The sequence below is a fragment of the Cinclus cinclus genome, chromosome 2 (assembly GCF_963662255.1).
Source record: "Cinclus cinclus chromosome 2, bCinCin1.1, whole genome shotgun sequence".
NCBI classification, from domain to species: domain Eukaryota; kingdom Metazoa; phylum Chordata; class Aves; order Passeriformes; family Cinclidae; genus Cinclus; species Cinclus cinclus.
Window position 1 is genome coordinate 1,820,846 of NC_085047.1, and position 17,293 is coordinate 1,838,138.

The following is a 17,293-nucleotide window of genomic DNA, read 5'->3' on the forward strand; positions in this document are numbered from 1 at the left end:
GTACCAGCAGATCAGAAACCTCATAAGCCACCCTAAATCCCGGCTGTTTCTTTATCAAATAGTTTTAGGGCTTCCCGGGCTCCGGCAGGGAGAGTGGGATTTAGTGATGGGTCATTGGGGTGTGGGCTATGAAAGCCTGGCCTAAACATCATCCCCTTGTGGTGGGATCTTGGGAACAGCTACCTTGGCGGAGCCCACCAGGCCGTGCTTTCCCCTATTCCACCTTCCCCTCCTAGTGAGGGTCTGCCACAGGGCTGCTCTCAGTGCCCCAAGTGGCACATCCACGTGGCTGTGAAATCCCTCCAAAGATGGGCACTCCACCAGTGCCCTGGGCAGCTGTGCCAGAGCTGGAGAGCCCTTTTGGGAAAGGAATATTTCCTGTACCAATCTAAACCTCCCCTGACATAATCTGAGGCCGTTTCCTTGCTTTTAAAACTTCAAATTGTCTCTGACCTCTCTTCTCCCACAAGCCTGCCCATGGCACTCGGTGAGGGAAAATTTGTGGCTTCTTTACCTGGCTGGTTCTCTTATTCTGTTCCTTCTAAAAGTTTAAACACCTCTGTCTCCTTTGTACTGCTGGAGAGGGCTGTGGGACAGCTGCAGTCCTTGGGGAAATTAGTCCATGAATTTGTGAATCCATGGGTTTAATTCCTGGGTGGAATTAGGGTGCTCAGGGTGGTTAAAGATGCCTGAGTTAACACACCCATCTCTGAACATCGTCCTACCACGTGGGGTTGCATAGATGCAAGGGAGCAAAGGGACTTGGTGGCCTCTTCCCTGAGGGTGCTCCTGTGGCTGGAGAGACCATCCCTGAAATCCTGCTCCTGTCTTGCAGGTGGCGCCTGGGAAGCATCAGGACCTACAACCCGGAGCAGATCATGCTCAGCGCTGCCGTGCGCCGCTCCAGCCAGGACGTCAAGATCATGAAGGAGAAGCTGATCTTCTCAGGTAGGGATGGGGCTGCTGGGTCCCTCCCTCAGCTATCAACCTCCTGAAGGAGGAGATGCTCTTTGTTCAGGGATCTTTTCCTGCTGTGGGTCAGGGGACTGGACTGACCTTGCTGCACTGCACTCGTTGGATATGGGCATGGCTCGTGGGGGTTGGAATGGGATCCTTAAGGTCCTTTTCCAGCCCAAAACATCCTGCGGCCCATCCCAAACTGGTTCAGGTCTGAGCACTGATGTGCACAGAAATCCTGCATTCTGCTTCCTGGGTTATCCCATCTTACACGGTCCCACATCTCCACTCACCACTGTCAAAAGCCATAAAGCCCATTAATAACAGCATATGTGACCACAAATAGGGTGATCAGTTTGGGGTAGACCTGGAATTCAGTGGTATTAGAGGTTATGGCATTCCTGATACCCTTGTGCTCCTCCCAGAGTGTATTTCTGTTGCAACACATTGGTAATGAGTCCATCACACACCACCTCGAAGAAAGATAGCAAAACTGTGAGCATAGGTGGAAATGTTTAGCTTTAAAAGGTTAAATGTGGCGCATGACGCTGGAAAACTCACCTTTGAAGGAATGTGAATATAATCCCCCCACCCCCTGAGCTTTGTTATGGGTTTTCTTTTTTTGTATTTAGGGTCTGGAGATGCCCAGCAGGGATCAGGGTTTAGTGCACTGGGCACAGACAGAGCAAAAAGGCAACTTTGCTTATTGTTTGAAATGCCAGCCAGAGGTGGTGAAAATCAGGTATAAATCCAGGGAACCCAGACAAGGAAAGCAGCTTGGCACAGCAGAATTAAGCTTCCCTAACATGTCCTAGACATAAAACATCCCAGACATAAAATCCCTTGGACGTGGGGGTGCAGATTGAAATTGTGTGCCCCTGAAACAACTATTCCTGCCTAGGGTGGATGCTTTACCATTAAAACATTGCTGGGTGCAGGTTTTTCCCAGTGAAGCCAGTGACTAGAGGAGTCCGTCCTTTTCCAGGATGGCCATTTGGGTAGGGATTAGGTTCATGTACTTTGTACCACTCTCCCACAGGTGACTTGCTCAGCCTGTGACAATGACATCAGGTGTAGGTGGACATCCAGCTGTGCCTCTGGTGGTGGCCAGATTTTGAAAGGCTGAAAAATAAAATCCTGAAGGTAGATCGTGTTCAGAACTGGTTGCAAATTAGTGCAGTGCTCCTAATTCCCTGTAGGATCAGATGGGTGCCACATGCTGGGATTGCATGGCCGCTCAGCACCTCAGTTCCCCATCCAGAGGGACAGCTCCTGTGATGACATCCCTGCTTTCTTTGCCTTTCCCAGAGATCAACAACGGCGTGGAGACCACAGATGAGCTGTCATTCTGCTCAGAGAATGGCTTTGCCAACGAGATGGTGACGCCCACGGATCACCGGGACACCAAACTCCGGCTGAACTGAGGACTCTTCTCTGGCCCCGCGTGCTCTGGCAGAGAGAGCCGTGCTCTCCTGCTTCCCCTGGGATGGGAAGGGGAACCTCTGAGGAACTGCTGCTTGAGCAGAAACCTGCTCCCACTTCCCACCACTGGCTGCTCCACCTCCCTGGTTGTGAGGCTGGGGGGCTTGTTTTTGTAAATATGTAGAAAACTTCAATTTTTTTTTTTTTTTTTTGGAGTGTAACTTTTCCAGGGCATGAGTGGGAATACAGTGTTCATTAAATCCTCAACCTTATGGCTGAAGTTCTTTGAATCTTAATGTGAGAGCCTGAGTACTCTTAGGGGGTTTGGGGAGCAACACGTTGGATGTGTCTCCCTTTCCTCCCCCTCTCCCAAATCCAGTCCTTCCCCTGGTGCAGCGACTGTGCAGCTGAATGTTGTGATGTTCTTGTGACGTGCTGATTTTGTCATGGTTTCTTTTCTTTTGTTTTCCCTTGTTCCCTTTCCCTGGGCAATGAAATCGTAGCTCTGAAGCATCAGGAGGGTGTTGGGAGAAGAGAAGCTCGCCTAGGAGAGGAATTCATGCTGCTCTTCCCCACTGAAGTTCAGAGCCAGGGAAGGGCTTGCACTGGCTCAGTCATTTGGGCACCTGCTCCTTGACCCATCCTCCTTCCCCAAAGCCCCGATGCTCCATGAGGAGTGGCCTTCTTGGAATGTCTTGCCAGTTTTGAAAGGCAAATCCTGAGCACTGGCTGTCAGTTGGGCTCTGCTGGCAGCAGGTTTAGATTTTTTTTTTCCTCCTTTTTTTCTCTCTTCTCCCCAAGCTGGGCTCTGCTGGGAGTCCAAGTGGCTTGTGACAGAAATGCCGTGGGCACCATCACTGCTGGGATCTGGCTGAAGTGCCTGCCACTCCAAGTGGCATTTGCAGTCACTCCTTGCTTTCCTGCAGAAGAGGAGGTGATGGTGCAGTGGGAGCCTCCCCATCTCTGGGCCGAGGGTGAAGAAGTTGTAAATAGTCTGGAAGGTGAAGCAGCCCCAGGATATAATTTATTCCTGCAAGGAGAACTTGGCTTCTTGCTGTAAAAGCAGGATCTTTAAAGCTGCACTCTTGAGTCCTCCAAAGGAGGGATGGTCTTGCAGCAGATGCTGGTGGGTTCTGAGGCAGTGGCTCCCATCAACAAGTGTCCAATGCAGAAGGCTTTAACCCAAAAATCTTAGACCAGAGGTTAAAATTTAAAAAATCAAATGTAAAAATAAAAATGCAGAGGAGAAGGCAGTCTGGGGGATGCTGATACACATCACATTCCATGCCCAAAGCTATGGAAGAAACAGTCCTAAGCAGTTTGTTCTTGTTTTGGAACTGCTCTGTCCTTTTAAGCTGAAATCCAGTGGCATTTTGAAACTCTCAAGTTCGGGCTCATTGTGTAAGAGTTGGGGGCAAAAGTGGGTGACTTAACTATGTGAAAAATCCATATTGATGATGACAGCGTGAATTTTGATGGTCAAAAACCACCACCTAAAATCAAGACTTTATTCCTTTGCATCTCCCCCAGGTTTTTGTGACTATAAGTGGAATAAGCCCCTGGTCACTCTTACCTTCCCCACATACTGTTCTTCTCCATGGTACTCTCGATACAGTGAAATGCAGTGTGTCTTGCTGTGCAGAACTGCAAGTTTTTTGGGGGATTTGAAGGTATTTTGAGAATTAAGTTGCTTCTCCCTTTAACGTGGTGCTGTATTGAAGCATTTCTGGTGGATTGTCATTGCCAAGTGAGAGATGTTGTTAAACTTCAGCATCTGTTGGTGATCACCTGCATGTTCTGTTTCTATCCTTGGAGATGATTTTATTGAAAGGTTAAGTGCTTAAAAGCTTGGAAGTGTTGAAAGCAAACCAACAAAGGAGTTGTTTTCTCAAATAACTTTTTTTTTTTTTTACTTTTTTTTTAATGACAAGACCTGCATTTCATGCATAATGCACTGACTGTTGTTGTCCTGAATATTTGCTACCTTATTTTTTTTCCCCTTGGAAAAAAAGAAGAGGATGATACTTTTTTGATGCGACTAGAGCTAGACCAAAATAAACTCTGCAATGCTCTGTGAAATAAACTGTCAGTATTCTCCTGCCAGTCTATCATTGTTTTGTGTTGTGGCACTACACTGAGGTTCCCACTGCCGCATTCAGAGAGTTTTCCCATTATTTTCAGTGGGAAATTGAAAAATGAGCTGTCATGCTCAGCTCATTTTAATCCCAAAGGTTGAAAACTACCTGGGAGCAGTTGGAATCAAGAGCAAATCACACAAAAAACAGGCTGTGAAAGACTATGAGATGTTCCAGAGATTTACTTTTCCCAGTGCATTTTCAATTTAACACAGAACCCCTCTCTTCCCCTCAGACCCCACACCTTTTAATCTGGGATTTTTCTCAAAAAGAATTCCCTGCCTAGGCTGGGAAAAAAAACCCCTCCAAATTATTTAGGGTGCTTTGGGATCGTGTCACACGGGTTCAGTTGGTCCCTTGGAGCCTGTGTTAATAAATCCCTTACCTCTTGGGTTCACGGAGAAGCTCGACGTGAACACGAGTGAATAAAAAATAACAAATACATCAAATTGTATTTAATAAACCCCCATGCTCGCTGCCCTTCCTCCGCTGCCCACCGGAGGGCTCTGCTCCGCACCGCCGCGCTCTGGCTGCCAGACGGCGCCCGCGGGCTCCGGTCCCCGTCCCGGTCCCGGTCCCGGTCCCCGTCCCGAGACCCGCATCCCGCCCATCAGACACCGGCAGGACCGCACTCAAACCCCCGGCCCCGCCGCTCAGAACGGCTCTGCGGCAATTGCGGATTTTTCTGTTCCAAACCTTCACCTTCCAGCAGCTCTTCCCATAGATGAGCTGCTAAAAGACAAACCCACTACAGGTGCGCACGGTGAAAACCACACCAGATACCGCTGTGTGCTTCCCTTCGCAGCTACATATACCATAACATTCCCGGGGTCGCCGAGTCTAAAGCTAAACCAAATCGTTCCCAGCTAAAATCTCGACAAGGAAAATGTGCCAACACGGAAAGCTGTCGATGACCTTCCCCTTTACAAGCGATAGCTTGAAAAGTGTCCAGCTACATCTTGCAGAGATAATCCAGGACAAAAATTGGCTTAGATGCCCCTTATATTTAGAAACCTGTATTCACTCCACGTTTAAGCGGCAATTTTATTTCCTTTACAATCTGTAGACTGCACACACCCCACAGTGCTGTGCACCAACAATTTGATCCTCACAGAGTCCAGCACACTTCTCGCACACAAAAATGTGCCAGGACACACACACACACACACACACGGAGGGATGGATGCTCCATTTGAACACACCATACCCGGGGCTATGCGCCTTCCTTCTCAGCTCTGTGCACCTCCCATTGTTTCAGTGTCGGATCCTCGTTTACAGCCTTAAAACGTCCATCAGGTGCTCCCAATGATGCCAATAATAATAAAGGTGGTAGAATTAAAAGCTAGCTTTAGCATTCCCATGCTGCCTATAAACCACACCAAACACAAGGCTGCTCTGCACTTTTCCTTCTCAGATACTCATCACGCTTTTGCAGTCAATCTAAAGTGAAAATTGCTGAGCTGCAGCGGGCACAGATAAATCATCACCAGGGCAGAGAGCTCGCTCGGACCTTGCCCATTAGGTTGGGAAACTTTAAATTTGCATTACAATCGAGTGATTCAAGTCACCTTCTCCTTGCAGATCGTGAACTGCAGCCACGTTCCGGTGCTCAGCTCAATGTGCCACCACCCAATTTCAGCCTTGCAGACACCAAATCTGTGCCAGGACAGAAGCAATAGCCCCAAATAATATTTTTCAATAGGCAGTATTGTTCTCTTTCTAGCAAAGTATTTAAGTCAGAGAAGACCGACAGCATAGGCAATATGACTTATGTAGCTTTTATTTGTTTTCTTGTTTGCTTTCATGGCATCAGAGAGAATTTCCCCCTTCATGACAGTCATTCCAGTGGCCTTAAAACAAACAAACAAACAAACAACTAAACTACAACCAAGATTGCAAATTGATGGTGGCCTGAACAAAAGGCAGGAAGCAATTATTCTCCTAGGAATTATCAAATTATATTTTTGTTATCATGCATCCCTGCATACCTTAACTTCAAATTTTGTGGAGAATTTCAAGCAAAGAAATGAAAAGAAAAAACAAACAAACAAAAAAAAAAAAAAAAAAAAAAAACAAAACCAACACCAAAAAGATACCTCTATTTTCTTGCTGTATAAATATACAGATAGATAGATATCAAAACTAGAGAAAGGAGCAAAAATATTGTCTTTCTTGGTATTGTGTACAGCATAACTACTAAGAAATGCACACTTTTAAACAAATAGCTCTACCAAAAGCTTCACATTCCCTGACGACCAAAGGAACGTTAAATGCTATCATGTAATGCAGTCAATATCCAAATCTGAATGTACATTAGTGCTGATTATCAAAAGCCATTAATCACCGTTTTTGCATCAGCTAAGAAAACCCACCACCTCCAAAAAAAAAAAAAAAAAGAAAACACGAAAAAAAAGCCAAACCAAACAAACTAAAACAAAACCAACAACTACCAAAAAATCCCCCACCCCTTTTTGCCCAAGTTTCGGAAAGGCAGGAGGATTTTGGCTCATTATTGACGCTTTATTGGGGAATTTTAAGCAAAAATTTAAAGCTCCGTTCCCTGGCTGCCCCCTGGCGGCCGCAGATCGCACCTGCACCCTCAGCACCAGCACTCCCCAGCGAATTAAAATGTAATTAAAATTTAATTAACCCATGGCTGTAGGAAAGAAGCGTGTGGCAGCCATGCAGCCAGCCTGAACTCTGTCCTGCAGTGATGCTGTACACGGGCCCTGTCGTCGCCGGTCAAAAACCAGCCGGATTCTTACACTCATTTAAATTTAAGCTTAGTTTAAATCTATCTTCTGTGGGCGATAATGCAGCATTCCTTTATTAAAGTTGATTAATTTTACTGTGCCAGGTCCCGGGCTCCTCGGGACAGGAGGGAAGGGAAGCTCCCAGAGTGGATCCAGCAGAGGGATGCAGGGATGCTGAAGGGACCGGAGCATCTCCCTGCAGAGGAAAGGCTGAGGGAGCAGGGGCTCTGCAGCTGCTTTGTGCAGCCATTCAAGCAAACAATACGAATTTCCATGCACAGGAACCTCTTGCTTTATTTATAGCTTCACAAATCATGCAGGAGCTTTTATTTTTGATAAACACCGGATGCTGGTGCTTACCAAATATCCTGTATTCCGATTGTTTTGCTAAAAATAGCTTCAGAGAAAGCAGGTCCTGCACTGGCAGTGATTATTCTGACATACCCCTGGGCTTGGCTAGAGCAGAGGATCCTTTCTGAACTTTCAAACTTCTCCCAGAACTCTGTTCCTATTAACCGCACCCCCCAGTGCTGCTCAGTCAGGTGCTACACATCAATAGCTAACTTGTCCTTTCCCCCACCTTTCTGTCTCAAAAAAAGAGAACAGGCTTTGGTTTTCTTTGATGTATAAGTATCTACAGCTAAAAAGTGAAGAACCCAGAGCATCTGCTCCAACACTTGTCCTGTATATCTTCCCCTTAAAAAAAATCCCAAACAGCCAAAACCTCACAAAACTTTCAGCGCTGTCTTAATGTCCTGTTCTGTCTCTTGATACTCACATCCAAAATACTGCACATGTTGTTACACATGCAAGTAAATAGTGGTAAAGAGTAAGAAATGGAAATAAAGTAATGTATAATATCACTTATATGCAGATAGAGAACCACAATGATCTATAATGGCACAAGGGCTTATTGAGAGAGACCATGTATTTTTACTACAACAACAGACCTGAAAATAAAAAAAAAAAAAAAATACAACAAGGGCTTTTCTTCAGGTTTGAATTGTGTGAAAACCTTTGCAGTCCAGACTACAGTTGGCAAGTTTTACCAGCAAATTTTAAGAAACGCAGTTTCAGGGCAGACAAAACCCTTTGCCAAATCTGAATTATTCACCATCAGTCAGAGCCAAGAAGAGAAAGAGCTAGAATGTCAAAAGGATTTATCTTATTTCTTCTGAAATGGAAACAGTGACCCAAGCCATAAACAAAAGCCCTGACACAGACACATGCAAACAGTTCCTGCTCTGTTCACAAAGCAGCAGGCAACACTCCATGACCTAAAGCAGGGCAGCTGCAAGGTTTGAGTGTCCTCCTCACTTTTGGGACAGCTGATTTTTCCATGGACAGCATCCCGACTGTCCCCGGACAGTCCTGAGGTGCAGCTCATCTGCTTGCACTGGTAAATTGTGGTATATTTTAACCTTACCAGTGAAAGGACTGAGTCAAACTCAGATTTTGTGCGACGTATCCAGCAGGGTGGGGGAAAGAGGTAAAACACCCAAACTAATTGCATTTCCATACCCCAGCTTTTAAAAAGATCATTTGGCTTTTAAAATAATATTTTTTACAAAGTAAAATACTTCCTAAACTTCAGCTCTTAACTCCCTTATGTTCAAAACACCTATTTTAAAATGATGTTCTAACATATGTGCAACCAAACACCCACATAGAGCACCATTTCTTATAGAATCTTACAGAATTAAATAGAGATTTTTGAAAATTGTCCATTTGCAAGCCAGTTGAGTTTGAGCATTTTCTTATTATTGGAATCACCAGAGAGCCAAGGCAGACCAAGAGACAGCATCAGCAAAATAGATGTTTGGATGACAGAATATATTAAATGAGACCAATTTCCTGTTTGCAATTTATAGAAAGGGAAGCAATCCCAACAACAGTACTGTAAATCTTGGTTTCTGGTGCATTTTTAACCTCAAGAGATAAATGCTGTACAAAATGAACTCTTCAGGTCCTAACTCTTCTTTGTCACTGAAGAGGTTTAGGAGGGTCAAAGCCTCAGGAGCACAGCTACAGAGCTGCCTCCTGGTTTTTCCTGGGAAAACAGCAGGAGAAAGTGCCAGGGATATTCTCCACAGCTCACAGGGTGGAACTGGGAGTCTCTTGCCTGGCCAGGCTAGTGCCAGACCCCCTCAGGACAGGGTTTAGGACTTGACAGGAGTTCTTAAGACACACTGGGGCTGCAGCTGAACCCTTCCCACCATCCCCATCCCCAGCAGGGCCTGTTTGACACAGCAGTTTTCAGGATTTCTAAGGAATCAGGTCAAATCCATCCCTCTAAGAATTAGCGTTACTGAGTTTGTGATGCTTATTCTTTTCCTTCAGCTGACAACCCTCAAGTGACAACAGGAGCACGGGTTGATAACAGCTAACAGAAAAGGGAGTTTTATCCCAGCAGTTTCTTTTTGGATTCCTAACAGCTCGTTTTCAGAAGGAAGAGCAGAGCAACAACACAGCAGTAATGTCTTGTTCTCAACACCTCCAGCAGACAGGGAAATCAGCCTGCAACAAGCAGAAATATTTCCTGACCCAGATTCAGGCATTTTATAAACTTTGAGCCTCTTTCTGGCTGCAGAGATAAAATGCTGTGCTGAAAGTAAGAAACACTGATAGCTGTCAGAAGCAAAGGTCTTTGCCCTCCCTCGCTGTGTGTGGTTAAGGAAATTTGATTTCACAACAAAAATTAATGCATTTTTCTTTCCTGAGAGCCTCTCCACTTGATTTGTTCCATTGTTTCTGCGGGGCAGTGCAGCACTGACTGCAGAATGTTACACAAGTGTTTGCTGAGTGCTCCAACAGAGACACCTGAGCAGAGGAGTGGCATCCTCCCAAGTGACACGTACATCGTCCTGCTGCTCCAGGCATCTCAGCCTGCTCACCCCGTGGAGCAGGGAGGTCACAGGCAGCAAGGCAAGGGCTTCACACCCACAGCACTGAAATACGAAAGACCAAGAAGTGTTTGAAAGGCAAATTTGAGGGGTTAATGAAAATAAAATCAACAATTGCTAAATAATCCCCATTTAAACCCAGATAACGGCGCTCTGCAGACAGCAAAAGTAGAAATTACTCCGGACTGTTGTACTTTATTTTGAAGCTAAGGGATACATTTAACTGTGCTGCATTTGAAAGCATCCTACTGTTTTCTAAGAACAGATGTCCAGTTTTTTGAAGAAGGCAATGTGGTCCATTACTGGCCCCATTCACTACCGATAACAAGAGGGTCTTTATACAGGGCTACAACATGAATGCTATTTGACACTTGAGGGGGAAATTGCATGGAATGGCTTCAGAGACTATGTATTTATTAGTTAACAAATTTATTCCATATTTATTCCTTCTAAACTAAAATTATTCTTTCCAAAATTCTGATGGCTGTTCTGGTGGTAGTGGTGTGTCACTTTACAGTCAGTGTCACAAGGCGCTGTGAATTCCTCCTGCCACTGCTAAAATAAAATGCACCCCGTTATCTGAGCCAGCATGAATGACAAAGTTCGGTTTTCCACTTCCACACCCTGAATCCTTTTCCTTTTTCCTGTTGCCATTGCCCCAACGCCCATCCCTGGGTGGCCCAAGCTCCATCCTGTCCTGCCTGGGATGAGCCCCATGCTCCCTGTCTGCCCTGTCGTGGTTTCCAAAGAGAAATAAAGATCCACCTGAGCCAGGAGGGGCTCTGGAGCAGAGCTGGAGAGTCAGCAGGTTGAAAATTCCCCTTGCTTTCCCCATGGCAGGGCAGTGTTTTTTAATAAATTCAGTAAAAAACCAAAAATGCAGCAGGGGCTGAGAATGACCCAGCTGAAAGAGTATAATTGGATTTGGAGAGGGGAAGCCTGTTTCAAAAGAAAATTCCTGGGATGCTTGTTTTTAAAGGGGTAGCAGCAGCCTCCAGAAAACAAGGAAGCAGCTACTAGAAAATGAAGGGTAAAGCAAGGTCTGACCTCAGGACTTGCCCTGGTTCTGCAAATCTCTCACATCCTTGAGATCAAAATAATCCTGAGCTCAACAGAGCCCAGGTGAATCGCTGCAGACACTGCTGAGAGCATGAGATTCCCACTGAGGTAAAAAAGGCAAGGGTATAACAGTACAGGGAGACAGCTCTCAGCCACCCACGGCACAGAACATTTCTAGGACAAGTTTTTAATGAGATTTTTTTAGATGCTTGTGACTTAAGCAAGTTGCAGTGCAGCTGGCAGCAGGTTGTTTGCAGTTGCAAGACACAGCTATTTATGCAACAATTCTGTGGAACTACCATGCTGAACATGCTATGGGGCAAATCCTAATTAAAAAAAAAAAATTATAAATCTGAACAAACAAGACAGGCAAAAAATATTACCATTAATACTTCGTCTTCTGAACAAGACTGTGACAGAACCTGCCTTGAATCTAAATTAGAGGCAAATTACGAGATGGCAAAGTGCTGAATGTCTCTATTACCCACACAATTTCTTCAGAAGGCCACATTAATTCTGACCGCTGGGGGACTTTGGTCTGCTGTACAGTATCCATATTTTGCACGGTTAAAATCTGCCTCCTTAGGGGTTCAGTAAATGCTTCTGCAGAGCAGCGAGGTTTTTTGTGAATTTGCTTTTTTATTATCAGTTGATTTGCTTTCAGATCACACATGGTAAGTGCAGAAGGGCTTTTTGCTGTATGAACGTACATGAAAAGCACACAGAGGAAAAATTTCGTTGCTCTTTGCCTGAGTAAAAGTAGGGAAAAACTCGATTTGTGTCATGATATTTGTTCCCTGCTTTCAAGTCAACTGTATCTGCCACAAATTGTGCTAATTCACAAAGGAATTAATAAATTCATAATGCAAATTAAATAATTTCTGCACAACAGTTTTCAGCCTGCACACAAAGATACCCTGTGTTATATATGATTTCCTGGTGCCAGGGGAGAGCAACGAAAGAAAAAACAATAGATGGATATATTGCTATATACAGACATAATAAAAAAGAAAAGACTGATAAAATCCTTTGATTCCAGCAGTTCCAGTATATGGTTTATGTTCACTTTTTACTACACCCTCTTCCTGTTTGCTTGAGAGCTTATCTTTGACGAAAAACATCATTGTTTAAGGTCTGAGTAATACCCACAAAAACAAGGACAGGCTGAGAAGGACAAAAGAAGTTCGATTTCTGTACAGCAATTGCAAAAGTTACTTTTTTTTTTTCTGTAGAATAAGACCACTTTTTACATATATCGGTAAAATTTATCACCAAGTAAACAAAAGCAAGCAGTTCCTGTTGGGTTACTTGCAATGACTAACGAAAAGTGTATCCCTTACTTTCTTTGTTATGGATTTAAGCTCATGTAAAAAACAGGTTTTTCTTTCCTATAAGACCTGAAGGAAGTTTAAAATCAGGTATCTCAGCAAGCTTTTGTACAATGGATTTCAATATTTACTTTCCCTAAATAACCTCTTTAAAATTTTCTGTTTCTCTGCACTTCTCTGCAGGAAAAACGACTTGCTAATATCAAGCATTAAGGGAAATTTGCACAGGAAGAGACAAATCAAATCTCTGATTTGTTCAAACGAGACACTCCCTCAATTTCCTACCTCCTGTCATTGAAGACTATTAAATTCAAATTACATCCTACAAATTGAATGAAACAGAATTCCTCTCTTACCAGTTCCAACTTCATGAGTAACCCCAGAGAGGCACACACCCAATCATCTCAAAATTTACACAGAGACTTAGCTTCAGCTATATTTGTCTTCATTGCATTTACTTGTGTCTAAATGCCAATGAGTCCCAAAGCACTTAAAGAATCAGAGGTCTGAGTTGCCACAAATGCTTCTTTTTCCTTTTCTTCCCTCTGGAATTCTCCCTATCCTCCTTGGTGCGCTGAATGTGTCTAAGCACGCTCTGCAGGGTCAAACACTGCCCTGCAAAATCACACTGAAATGTGACTTCTCTCTTTGACAGGTTTGTCACAGGACACGTTGGGAAAGCACCCAGGTACTTCACCAGGAGTGAAAGAAGGGGTTTAAAAGAGGCTGATTAATTGCATCATTCACCACCAAATTTGGCTTCGGGGCATAGGTAGTACTCGCTTTACAGTGATCATTGTTCATTTTACAGGGATGAATAAATTTCTTAAATAAATACTATTGCTCTATAATTTTACAGTTTAGCTTCTGCACTCTAACTTAATCTCTATTTATTTTTTCTTTTTTAATTACTCTGCATTTTCCCAGCCTCTGTGTTTGAATGGGGTGGAAAGCTCTGGTCCCCTACCCTATAGCTCACTTGCCAAGCTATGCTGGCACTAATCCCTTTAAACAATAACCTGGCTGGCCAAAGAGCAAACCAAAGATTTGGCATTGCCAACCTTGTGGTGCATCATTCAGCGCCTTGAGTCCAAGGGGCCAGAGGTCACTGCTGAGCCTTCACCTCTGTGACAGCGGCACGCAGAACCAATTTCCTCTGGGCTTTATTTAGCAGGCATGTGGCCAGCAGGGGAAACAGCCCTCCCCCCCAGATGTGCAGCATAAAAAGGGGTTATTTATCAGTGAGCTGCACAGCCAGGCTGTGCTCAGGACAGAGCAGGCTTCTGTGGGACACAGCAGCTCTCCTGTTCCCCGAAACAATGGTTTACAACAGCTACGTTAAAGCTGATCTGTGCCTGGAGCCTGCTTTCTGCCATTATTCCCTTTTAGAGGACACTGGTTTGCACCCTTTTCTCCCCAGGAGTCCTGGAGGAACGCGAGGGTTCACATGGAAAGTGGTGGCACTGTCCAAGGTGAGGTGAAGCAAACAGCAGGGGTTTCTGTCAGCTCAAGCCTCATCTCTGCTGACCATTCCAGCAATCCCTTTAAGACAAGCATTTTTCCTCCCAAAATACCTCCTAAAATGGTGGTCTCTTTGCTCTCATCATTAAAACCCCCTAACAAAAGAAATATTAAATAAAGCTCCTTTTCCAAAACAATTGGCTTTCTCCTTTCCCACACTGCCCTTTGATAGGGGAAGTATCTCTGCACTTGTTTTGCATAGAAAAAATACCTCAGACATAAATCATGAGATTCTTCTGGGTCTGTGAGGACCACAGGTAAATTGTGGGATTAGGCAAATTCTCTCTGTTAGGTCTGTTTCAGTATTCTTAATTCTGTCCTTCACTCTAAAGCCACCCATGTCCTTTACAACCTCAAAGAGGAAAAAAAAAAAACAAAAAAACCCCAAAACAAAACAAAAAACCCACCTCTTCTAAAGCCTTGCAACTGTAAGAAATATAACCAATTTTCTGGTTTACTAAACTGACAGACTGAAAACTGTATAAAATCATCCTTCTTCAATTGGAAGAGCAAAAAAGTCTTTCTGGAGCAGGCAGGGGGGACTGACATCAGTTTAAGTAGAACATTCATGTCTGGGACAGTGACTGAGCCATCCTAAACCAGGGCACTTTTAGAGCCCAGATTTTAAAATGAATCCTTGCAGATGGCTTTGAGAAATTGATGTTTATATCCTCATTTTACTAAATTCTAGACATTTTTTTTTAAACAGAGCATTTCAAATCACCCAAGCTTTGGTCTGAATCAGAAAATTAGAGCTACAGAAATCTCAGTCTCCTCCCCAGTCCCACCAGCTCCATCCTTTTTCTGGGGCATCATGATACAATTATAATGAGAATAGATTACTACTTGTTTTTTTCTTTTCTATTTTTCTTTTTCAGAAATGTTAATAAACCACACCAGTAACCGTAAAATGAAACTGCAAGTATTCACTGGCTGAAACAGAGGCCCAACACAAGAAATTTCAGAGCCCTGAAAAATAATTCACTGCAGCAGGAGGATTTTACAAGGGAAATCGCTGGCCAAATGTAACTCTTTGCAGCACTGCCAGCTCCACTTTTAAGAACTTATGTGCCTATGCAAATCAGTCAGCTCTTGAAAATTCCCAACCCCCAAAGGCTGCGCCTCAGTCATGCAGCCAAAAGGAAAGGTTATCCCTTCAATGTTTGCCATATTTTGAGTAATTTCCACAAGGATCTGTTTTGCCAACCTTTCACTTGAATGAATTAGAATGAGGGAAGGGGGATCTTGACACCCTAATTCTGCTCTCAGGCTTCCTGCAGTGTCACATTTCTCTCTGGCCACACCTTTAAGGTCATCCAGGTGAGGTCCTGGGGTCCAGTGACACGAGGACAGGGAGCTTTGCTGACACTTTGAGAACGGGGATTTGCATGGCTGAGCTTGGCTCGTCTCACCTTGTCCCACCAAGCCTGAGAGCAATGTGACCCCAGGAAGAATCTTGAATTTCTACACCTCCCTCTCCTTCTAACACGCCCATCTTCCTCCCCCGAGGAAACTGGGAAGTGCAGTTTAGAAAGAGAATCATTATTTACCTCCTGTGCAGCTTTCCTCTCTTCCTGAAGGGCAGAGCTTGCCTCGCTCTCCATTCAGGAATAGATGAAGGATGCATGTTTTAGCTTTTCCTCTGTTCCAAGGCCTTAATCTCTGTGAGTTTGGATTTGGATGCTGCTCCACGTTGCCCCTCTGCAGCAGAAAAGCCCCAAATAATCCCTGCTTCCCTTCCAACCCAGCCAGCCTGTGATAAGAAGCCACATCAAGATGCAAATTAAAAAATGAAAGCTTAATTCTTCTTCTTCAGTGACAACAGCATCTTGATGATTTTAAAATGAAACTCATCCTTAATCTCACCAAGGAGTTCGAATTTTTGCTTCACAACAGTTGTCACATTATCTCACCTTATAAATTAACTTACCCTCTCTCCCCCTTTTATTTTAGCATTCTTTGCCAAAGAAAAGTGCAAATTTCATGATGGCAGGGGAAAAAAAATAAAAAGATAAAATGAAAGCAAGCAGAAAGAGAATGGAGGAGAGAGAGAAGACCATATGGCTCAGATGCCAAGGCAGACTAAAGCTCTGCTCTTGTGCCTGAATAACACAAGGACAGTTCTGTTAACGTAGAGCCCATCAGATCTGAAAGACCTATTCAGCCATGGACAAGTTTTAAAAAATCATCTTCATCAATTTGAAACTGAAAGCCACAACAACAAAACAAAGTGCTTCCTTATTTGTGCCACTACCGAGAGGAATTATATTAACATAAACCCTAGAGGCATAAATCATCTTTACCAGCCTTACAATACCCAGTATCTCTTCTAGCACCTGCTAACTGCTTTTAAGAATGCCTAATGTTTGCAGCATTGCACAATATTTGCACTTCAAACAAAACAGGAAAGCTTCCTGCTCTCAAAACAGTAGTTTGTGATAATACCACTTCAAATAATACTCTACCTCCTCTTCTGGATCTCAACAGCATCATTTCCCCACTTAGCGCGCACATAAAAGAACAACAGAGGCCGTAAAGGTAAGCACCCAAAAGGCAACAAGTTTAGCAATCACCACAAAACACTTTAACCCCGTCACTTACTGCAAACATCAGCCTGGAATAAGCTCCATTTTCGCGGTGCTGCAGCACAAAAGAACTTCACAGGTAGATGGAGAGAAAGGCACAGCTCCAAACCCACCCAGCCACTCCTAATCAGGAGGGCTGCAGCCAGCGAGGCTTTCCTTCCAAGGGATATTTCCTGTATCTGCCACCTGGGTCGCATTAAATTCATCAGCAGGGACTGGGCAAGGAAGGTACAGCAACCTCTTGGCCTGGGATGCTCTGTTTTCCCTGCTGCTGTGTTACCCTTGTCCTGCTTTTTCCTGCTGCTGGGCTATCCTTGCTCCCCAAGCAGCTAGAGCAGATTGAGGAATGTGAAATATTCCAAACTCTACTTGATAAGTGCTTCCAGTCATTATTTTGACTCCAGCATTTCTGGGGCTGAAATCCCCTTGCTGTGACTTTGCAAAGGGCAACGGGCTGATTTTATTCCGCTGAGAAAGTGAATCTCATTGTCCTGAGGAAGCTTTGCTGTTACCAGTGTGCCCACAGGCCTGGAGTCCTGAATCAAGACACTGGTGACTGCATTTATTGTCACTCTGTCATAGTACCAACATGCATTTCACTCCCCAGCCTCTCCTCATCTGCCAGTGAGC

General features: G+C 44.3%; 1 protein-coding gene across 1 annotated transcript in view; it reads left to right on the plus strand.

The window, feature by feature from the left end:
• GDPD5 (glycerophosphodiester phosphodiesterase domain containing 5) overlaps positions 1–3,323 on the plus strand; it is a 59,686-nt gene extending 56,363 nt beyond the window's left edge. Inside the window, exons 14-15 of the mRNA XM_062515292.1 lie at positions 836–948; positions 2,266–3,323. Of these exons, the coding sequence (XP_062371276.1) occupies positions 836–948; positions 2,266–2,381 (229 nt within the window). The 3' untranslated portion in view covers positions 2,382–3,323. The remainder of the gene's footprint in view (positions 1–835; positions 949–2,265) is intronic.
• The last annotated feature ends 13,970 nt before the right edge of the window (positions 3,324–17,293 follow it).